Genomic DNA, 10,106 nt, shown 5'->3' on the forward strand with positions numbered 1-10,106 from the left:
AAAAATAAATACAATTTAACCAGCTTCATGGGTCTCAGATGTCTTCATTCACTTTACTTTTTCAATTTACAGTAAATCCATTTCTGTGCTGCAGTCCTGTGGCTGCTCCTCTGTCAGATACAAGGTGGGTGGATGACCACGATGATGGAGATTTGCTGCAGATAGATGAGGCGAAAGTATTAATGATTTTTTTTTAACGTGTTAAAAACCAAGCCTATTTTTTAGGCCGTTTCTCTAAAATTGCATATCCATAATAAAATTAGTATATCTCTGCAACCACAAGGTCTATTTGAATACTTTTGGTGTCATAGTAAAGGGAAAAATTGAAAAATTGCTGTGTAATTGATGTGTAAATTTCAGTATATGTGTTACTGGTGAAGAGTAAATGAGGATGACACACAGCAAAAATTAAATGAATGTAATGTTCGCCTAAAAAAATCATATTATGGATGAGTGTCCTTCAGAATGATGCTGCAAAAGCTCAAAACCTCTATCAATCATTGTACAATGTATGAACAGTATCTCTGCAGTGGTTGATTCTGATAAAGTGAAGCAGTAGGCTACAAAATTATTGAGATTTAGATTTTACTACAAAATATTCGGACAAGCTTTCCAAAATGTAAATTTTTGGCACAGCTTGTAACCACCTGCCACTATAAACCATTGTTTAATCTTTATTTTCACACAATTTACATAAACTAACTGAAAAAAAAATCAACCGGGACTAAATAACAACTAGCCTACTTTCTAGGCCCTCTGTGTCCCTCTGCTTAAATCACTGAGAGCAGCTTATTTGGGTGCAGTTACGTCTGGCTCTATCTCTGCAGCGGATTGGTTGATTCGAGTGATTGACAGCTCATTTGAACCGTTAGAGCCAATAGAGTGAGGCTAATACCCACGTTGATGCGCTTGACCAGAGCGATAGATGTTATATCTATCGCTCTGCGCTTGACTAACTGGCAGCCAATCAGAATCATAATTCTTCTCATGAGCCAATCAGAATCAGCAGAATCCTGAAATGCGTGACGTGCAGGCTGTTGTGCGCGCGCTCACAAAGGTTCCCCCCCTCCTAAAGCCTGTCCGGACCGGTTTAGATGTAACACCGGTCAAAGTTCAACTGGAAACTCAATATTAGAAATTATCTGGATTTAGCTACCCATAACAAACTTTTCACGGCAAAACAGCAAAGGTAAGAGGAAATTTACAACCATGTTTTGGCCAAGCAGTGTCTGTGTTTGCTCGACTTTGCTCGTTTTTGGCTTCTCTCTCTGCCGTGCTTCTGTGTAGCATCTGTGTTAGCCGCAGGTGCTATGCTTTTACAGTCTATGGTGCTATGTGTTGTTCCAATCTTTGTAGCGGGCTCTTTCATATAAGCAGTAGTTGATGTGTCTTGCATAATAGTATAGGCTACTAGCCAGAAATGTCGCGACTGGGTCCACACAGAGGCACTTCATGAAGTTTGATGTTTAGTTGTTTATTTGAGTAGTTTGGGCTGTGTTTGGGTCATAAAAACATGGTTTTTACAGGCTGTGGGCCAGCTTCTGACATGGTGGCTCTGTGATTGTTCTGCAAATGCTTCAAGTCCCCCATATGGGGGACTCTGGTTTATCTAAAGCACTGAACAGAAACTGCAGGGTCCATCACCTTTCTGTGTCACCACCAGAGAAACAATGTTGTCAAATTAAGGAGGCTATTTTCTGAATTTGTTGTGCGTTTGTGTCTTTGCATGTGTTAACTGGAGTATAGGAGCAGCCCTATTGACTCCACCTATATAACCTGCTCCAGGTGGATGATTTTGGATTCAAACCGAATGTCGGTAATGTATAGACAAACCTTTTGAATCATGTAGCCATATCACAGTCTGTTTGGCCCCAGTTTACTTCAGATCTAGTGTAGTTGAGAACTCCAGCTAAATGCAGGACTTTCACTTGAATATCTGCTTTATACAATGAGAGTTTTCTCATTGTAGTTCTCAATGGAAAGACAAACATACAGTATACTCCTAGTATCCTCTTTAAGCTCATACAGTAGTAGAAGTTATGTGGTAGAGAGTTTACCAGTGTAGTCTTGGTTGAAGTTTTCATCCAGCAGAGTCTCTATGTCTTCTGAAAAAGGCAGAGGAGAAGAGTATCACAGGAGCTCACAGAATGAATCGTATCTGTGTCTGGTTTCATACATTTCTCTTAATTAGTTGAAGTATCTGTGTGAGTCATTGCCTACCTTCTGAGTCAGCTTCTTCAATGGGTGCCAGTTCTGTCGATTGGAAGAAAGAAAAAGGAGAAGCAGAGAAATGAAACAACAGATCAAATAATTTTCTTCCGGACTATATATGGATTCAAAAACTGACCTGACCACCGCCGGGACTGATGTAAGAGAACATCTTGCCCTATTGGACAATTACAGGCCATTAGAATATACGCTCGCCTCTCTAAAACATCATTCTATATATTTATGGAATAATATTGTGCAGATTACAACAGTTATTTACCGTTGGGTATCACGATTCCTCCGCTCTTCTTTCCATCTGGTTGAAACATCATCAGCAACATATCAGATATTTTCATTATTGCACAACATGTTCTGCTATATTTAAAATGATCTCTTTTATTGCAATCTCGTTAATTAATTAGGATTTTCATAAAAACAATATGCTCTAATACAGTGACATGTGACAGATGACCAGGAATGTGCATGTAAATCAAAACAATTGGGAGAAAGTTTGAATTTACTCTTAATGCCAACTGACTTGGATACTTCTGCGATAGAAAAATCAAAAGTGATTTTATCTTTAATGTATTTATTATTTTACTTTCAATAATTTACTTTCAGTTGGTTTTCAAAATGTGTACAGCATTTAAAAGAATGCATAAGGAAATGTGTGAAGTCGAGGAGAAAAGTGTATTTAAGAAAATAAAATGTAGCCTACCACTTGACGTCTGAGCATTAAGGCTGTAAGCAGGGCTCACTGTGGACTTTTCTGAAAAAGAAAAAAATGGCTCAACTTCCAGAGATCAAACTAAACCAAATATCATATGTGTGCTTTCTTGTATCATCTGTGTCTCACTGCGGGGGCGTCTCTCTGAGTAGATTTGGCCGAACACAGTTGTAACTACAGTCAGGAGCACCACAAACAGCAGAGCCAGCCAGACCACCCTGAGCATGCACCGCCACTCATCTAGAAGTTAGAGAGGGATTACAACAGACAGATTTAGTTGCTGCAGCAGCAATTGTCAGTATTGAATTTTATGTAAATGATTTATAATTTATTATGTACAATATCAAAAGAAATGTCTTACAATTTAAATCAGCATGAATATTATCAAATGCAAAATTAAATGCAAACATTTGGCAATTTTGCCTAAACACTGTCAATGACATTGTGTTTGTCCAGATTTAAAACAGAAGATGACATAGTTGTCATGTTATTTACTAGTTTACATCGGTGAATTCAGGGTATAAAACTATGTATGTGGAAGAATCAGAGGAGTAGAAGAATAAGTGCTGGAAAATAAGCACAGGAAAGGAAAAAGAGTAAATGGAAAAGAGTGGTGGAGAAGAATAAATGGAGTTCCGATTTTCGTTGTGTACACTGGAAAATATGACTACGCACAGAGGAGTGTTGGAGAGCCGACTAGAAAGAGAACAAAGCCAAGATCAATACGGCCTTGGAGATACAATAGATTAAGATGTAGTGTAACTCTGGGAAAATGTGACGGATCATACACTGCACAGACAGAAAGAGGAACAAAGCTGAAAGAGGAGTCCAGGAGAAGGATTGAGAGAAATTCGTTCTATTGGAAAAAATGGCTCCATTGTGGGTTTGAATGTGACTGAATCACTTCCACCTAAATGAAAACAGAGTGGCCTATTTCCCCGTCTCTTATTGCCTCCTCTCTGATCTGAGAGCGAAGCCACACTGACCACATGGGGAACAAAGAGGCTCTGCTCTCTCATCCTGACACCAACCTCTCTGTGTCCGTTTCCATGGCAGCTTTTCCTTTGCTGTTGCACTTGAAACTGTTTGATTGGCGAGCCAAAGGAGACAGTGGCTTTGATTGGCTGAGTCCGTTGAGTTGGGCGGGACAGGGAGACAGCAGTAAAATGCTTTACACCCGTCATCACCTTTCTTCTCATCATCCTCTTCCTCCTGCTCCTCCGGTGGGAGGAGGTGTAAGGAGCTGTGATTGCCGCTGCCGTACAACGTGAGAATCAGAGGCTCTGCATCACCGAGCTGAAGCTCTACTTCCACCTCGAGATGTTCTTGCACAGGTGTGGCTAGAAAGATAGGGAACATATTGTTACTGATCAATATAGTTTCAAAGAATGCAATTATTGTTTAAAGAATATCTTAAATGAAATGTTAGTTTCCTTAATTAGGTACACACATACACCCACTACACACAAAAACATTGCTGTCCACAGTGCAGTGACACTTGACCCCTGAACCGTGCTATGCAAGCACTGATGTGAATATCATGCCCACACAACGATGGGACTCATCACTCCTGATCAATAACACTGCACAACAAAAAATAGCAACAAAAAACATGCTTACTTAAAACCGCCCACAAACCATCCATACAACCGTCGGCTTCCTTATTCTTACTTAACTCTTAGCATTTCTATCTCCTTTAGTAGTGTCATTACCTTTTCTTTTTTTCCTGCTTTCCTCCTTATTTGCGCCCAAAACTCACTGGTTGCATCATTGCGTAACCTGAAGATTGACATTAATACTGGGGCTTGTGGACCAGTAAAAGGGGTGTGGTGGCGCCCATGGCCTGGACCAAGAGCTGGGACAGCAGAAATGGTCTTGTCATCTGGGGTGTTTGACTTGTAAAGCTGGGCGTCATCTGCATAGCAGTGATGTGAGAAGCATGGAGTGGATAATTGGACTCAAGGAGGGGGTGCAGAATGCATCAAAGACCCGTGATTGGTCCAGAGCTGTTTCAGTAGCGTGGCCACTTTCTAAGCCTGACTTGGATCAAAGATGTTTTTCCTTGATAGAAGAGCTGAGACCTGCTTCAAAGGCACATAGGCAGCAAAGGAAGTAGTGGCAGCAGTCTATGTTCTCCTATTGAGCCGGATCAAGTGAGGGATTTTTTGAACAGAGGACTTTCCTGAGCCCGTTCTGTTGGAAATGTTCCCTAAGCCAGTGAAGCTTTAATCACTTGTGACTGCTGGTGCAATGGTGGGAGAAATGGCTTCAAGAGGGTTTGTGGGAATGGGGTCCGCTGCAAATGTGTATGCAGTAGTATTACACCTCCTTTGGCTGCACTGGGATGGACATTTGATGAAACTACTCAGGGAATGAGAGCGATATGCAGGTTCAGAAAATTGTCAGCTGATAAACAAGCAGATAGTGTCTGTGGTACTGCTGATGAGAACTAGCTAAGAGTCCTTGAGCACAGCTGCGTCAGTAAGCTTTCAAATGGTGTCAGTCAACCGTGGGTGAGGTAAGTTAGAGTGGGGCAGGTTTGCTTGGTTTGCTCGATAGAGGACACAAACCATGTAAACATGTGGTCAGAGCAGAACGATTTTGTGGCATCCTTGACCTCTAATGAGGAAAAGGTGCTAATGTCACTGAAGTGAGCGCTGAAGAAAAGTGGTGGTGGGTTGAGTGGCAGATCTGGAAGCTTCAATGAAAGCTGCTAGCATTAGCTTTATTGAACACAGTTGTTCATGCATTAGGAGTGATCACATGCACCACTGTGCTCTGTATCAGCAGCACAAAAGGTTTGATGTCTAGGGAAAACGAGCTTGTTCACACTCCCCTGCTACCCAGAGCTTGCACCAACCAGGGCAAGCCCAAACCAGACGAAACCTCCAGAAATTATGCACAGTTCATTTATTCAAGTAGAGGCAAAGACATGAAACGCAGTGATATCTGTGGGTAGGATGATAACAAGTAGCTCTGATATTACAACTGCAGTCTCCTCATAGTCTGTTAGCTTCCTTATGCAAGTCACTTAACTGAATCTAAAAGATATCTAATTACAGAAACACTTTAGTTTCCAATAGTGGGTTAACTTCCAGTCACATTGATGTTGACAGGCTGTAGGTAGAACTTGAAACAAAATGTAATAAAATGTTTTAAGTCAGAGCTCTGAGGTTGATGAGATGTTGATGTTTAAAACAATTTAAGAAAAGCTTAAGGTTATTTTTCTTGAGAAGAGTCACCACTCTGCTGATGTACAACAACCTACAGTTCATTTGTGGTTGTACAGTTGTGCTACAGGGTCTACTAGTGTGTCTTTTCTCTCACGTACGATCTTTGACACAGACACCAGATGCAGAGAGCACAGTAACCACAGACACAGACTGAAACACATTCGTTAAGCACATCTTATCTGCTGTTGATGATTATCAGGCCACTGTGAATGGGAAGTGTAATAAAAATGTTATCAGCCATTGGTTGATAGAAATGTCATGAGTATATGTCGTCATTAGATATGAAAAAAAAGAAGAAAGAATTCTTTTGATGAAAAAGTCACAATTTACCCACAAAGTGTTAGGGTAAATTCTGACTATGAATGTCTGACGCCCAGAACCATGCCACTTAAAACAACATGTCTTTTAACATTAGCATGTGTAATACCTGAAGATGAGATGTTGTGTAATTCTGCCACGTCCATATCTGTTTGACACATGAACCAGCTCTTTTCTGAGTCGTCATCTTCTCTCTCAGAGTCCGCTGCCGGATCTGCCACATTGCCTTGATTCCCTTGTGTGCAGGCCTGCTTCCACTTTTCCCGCTCCACCGTCTGAGAGGGGTCACACATATCTTTTCTCTTAGTTGCAGCATCCCCAGTCTTGCCGTTGCCTCGCTCACAGGGACGGTAGGGCAGACAGGAGAAGTTGACTGTTGATACTAAAAGAAGGAAAGTCAGATCTCTCAGTAATAGTGGGTTTTAAATGGAGAAACAACAAAAGGCCCTCGGGTCAGAAAACAGCAAGATCTCAAAATGTTGCCTCTAGTTTACAGTATATCTGTCAGAGAGAGACAGAGAGGGAAAGGCAGAGAGGGAGAAACAAAAAACAAAACCATTGAAGGCAAACACGTGCACAAGTACAAAGGTCAGCATGTTTCTCTCAAAAAGAGAACAAGCTTCTCAAAGCAACAAAAACGCGGAAACATTTTCAAAGCTGCTGTCATTCAGCGTTGCATGGGGCTATATTTGAGTCCGATTTTTTATCTAAGACACAAAGAGAGAGGAAGAAAAAACGGGTCGAATCAGAGTGAAAGGAAGAAACAAGACAAAGTGACTCAAGAAAATAAAGTTTAGTTCCTTTTTAAAGGTGAAAGAACTTAAACAGAGTTTGAGTTTGGGTCCTGATAGTAATGTCACAGTCCACATGTACACACACAAATGAATAGAGCAATGTTTTAGATGACCCACCTCTGTATAGTGTGAAAAACTCTGGGAGGCAGATGATGAAGGTGAGGATCACGAGGACGAACAGTTTGGCCAGTGCTGCTCTTGACATGTTTGCACCACAGTCAAACAAACATCCATACATCCCCCGTCACTGCGCGTCAGAGGAGCCTTTTGTAGAGTTTAAAGCCGCCCTAAGAATATTAATCATAATTCATGTAGAGGCAGGCGACGACGCAACGAGGCGCACAATTCGCACAATGCGAGGCGAGTCAACGCTGCACTTCCTATTACACTTCCTGTCATTTTCTCAGAGAGAGTGAGAAACGGAGAGCCACACCAACGGCAAAGAGTTTCTGTCAGCAATGTGTAAGTAGAAATGTTGTTGTGTCTGCTGTAGTGTTGTTGTATGAGAGGCCGTGTGAAGGCTGATGCTTTCTTCAGAAGAGAGGGACACATTTTTCTTTTCTTCGTTTTTAACCTTTTCATTGAGTTTATGAGCTGTATGAACTACAACACAAACAAAGATGATGTGGTTCTAGAAAGAAAGAAAGATTAGGTCCTCCCTCAGTGTAAAACAGAGAGAGAGAAGTGTTTAAAGTTTAAAGAATGTGTAAGGTGACTGTGTGAAAATGAGGAGAGAAAAAAACTTCCTACAATTTAGTTTTTTTTGTTGTTCATGTTTTTCTCATCATTTTGAGGAAGGGTTAGGGTTACTCATCATGACTCAGTCTCTCTTACTCATGTGTTTTCAGTAAAGTAAAGTAGGAGTAAATGATACAATTTACACATTAAGATATGATTATTTGTATTTCAATATCGTGTTACTGAAATCCAAACAACTTTCTTTCTATAGTTATGGGATAATCTGCCAATTTTCCATTTATAATAATTTTTTTTTCTTGATTATGAGACCCAAATTATAAAAAGTTTAGATACTACATATCAGAAACTAGATGATAGATGATGATGATGACAGTAGATCAGGCACACAGTCGTTGTTTATCAATTTGTCATTCTGTCTCAGCTGAATGAAAGTGTATCTTGATCATGAGCTACTATCTTTCATAATTATCAGATAGTATGATAATTAATGAATCACATCATTATCAAATGATAAATCACAAGTGAATCAGTAACAGTTTCCCATAATTTGATCTATTATGTACGGTGGCCCTGAGGGCTTAACTTACTGCAATTTAAGAAAACACATGCAAAGGCACAATCGCACCACAAACTGAGAAAACAGTCTCATCAATTTGTCAACACATGCGCTGCAAATACTCACAATACAACAGATGGGGACACAAAAAAGTCCTGGACCTGCCTGTGGCACTTTAGTTGAGTGCTTCTTGTTCTGAGAACAGCTACGTGTTAGTGGTGTTTGAAAATAAGGAAAGTTTGTTTCATTTATTGATATTATTGCCAATATACTGTTAGCTTAGCATCAGTATTTAACTGGGCCCATCACTGTGTCCCTAGAAACACTTCTGTTGTGTTGTGAGTTTTAGCAGGGCGTGTGTTGTCAAATTGAGAAGGTTTTTCATAACTATGAGTGACACAGTTGTAATGATTGGGAAACTTGTCATCATCATGAGATAATAGGACATTCATGATGACGGAGAAGGTGGTTTTGTTCTTACAATCAGCCTTGAACTGACCAGTCTCGCTGCTATAATGAATGTCGGCACAGTGAGAGCACAGAGAGCTGCTGGGTGTTTCTTCTGCTGCTGGAGAGGAATGACCTTTCTGTTCATGCTTTCTTGTGACAAATAATATGTATTTTTCCTTTGTGCCATCCGACTTGAGCTCTGCTGGGTGTTTAGTGTAGCTCCGATTTTATGGTTGGGTTCCTGAGAGCCACTTATCTTGGCAGGTCTGGGACCGACACACACACACACACACACACACACACACACACACACACACACACACACACACACACACACACACACACACACACACACACACACACACACACACACACACACACACACACACACTCTGACACACCCTTGCACACTCAGAAGCTCAGACAAACACAGTGATCGGCATGGCTGGCAGGTGGAGCCTTATCTCCACTCCACAGTGCCATGCCACTCTCAGTCAGCAGCTTATAGAAGTGATGGAAGCAGCCAAAACTAAGAAAATACAGAAATCACTTCATGTGGTTTTAGGTCAGATCAAAGCTGCTCCACACCTCAGCTGAAATATGTTTATCACTGTCGTGCGTGCGTGCGTGCATGTGTGTGTTGAAGTGCCCTTGAGCAAGACACTACCTCTCTGCGAGTAATTCAGTGATCTGGTCCTGAAGCCAAATGTCATCTATCTTCTCAACTTAGTTACCAAAGAAAACTACCCAGTTTGCTCTCTCTCTCTCTCTCGCTCTCTCTCTCTCTCTCTCTCTCTCTCTCTCTCTCTCTCTCTCAATTCAATTTCAATTTCACAAGCTTTATTGGCATGACTGTCATTACAATATTGCCAAAGCGTTACAAAAATGGTAAAATAACACATACAACATAAATAAATAAACAGATAATATAATAATAAAGATGATACTAATGAACAAACAGTGTAGATATCATTAAGCAGGTAAAACTCAACAGGAGCAGGAGCAGCTGCTCATATAGAGGAGCTCATGTTGAGCAGCTCTTCTCTCTTTTTGTGACAGGCACAAACATATTTTGCTGCTTCTAAATCTCTCTCTCTCTCTCTCTCTCTCTCTCTCTCTCT

At 40.8% G+C, this 10,106-nt stretch overlaps 1 protein-coding gene across 1 annotated transcript; it reads right to left on the reverse strand.

Moving 5' to 3' along the window:
- Positions 1–13: 13 nt before the first annotated feature.
- Positions 14–7,561, reverse strand: LOC310992771 (uncharacterized protein). The gene is made up of 10 exons (XM_083980944.1): positions 7,398–7,561; positions 6,596–6,868; positions 3,967–4,275; positions 3,065–3,175; positions 2,927–2,977; positions 2,489–2,524; positions 2,348–2,386; positions 2,221–2,253; positions 2,058–2,105; positions 14–155 (listed from the first exon to the last, which is right to left on the reverse strand). Exons 1-10 carry the CDS (start codon positions 7,516–7,518, stop codon positions 67–69), a joined length of 1,110 nt encoding a protein of 369 aa, XP_083837070.1. The 5' UTR covers positions 7,519–7,561; the 3' UTR covers positions 14–66.
- Between the last annotated feature and the right edge of the window lie 2,545 nt (positions 7,562–10,106).

The sequence above is a fragment of the Trachurus trachurus genome, assembly GCF_905171665.1.
Source record: "Trachurus trachurus genome assembly, chromosome: 1".
NCBI classification, from domain to species: Eukaryota; Metazoa; Chordata; class Actinopteri; order Carangiformes; family Carangidae; genus Trachurus; species Trachurus trachurus.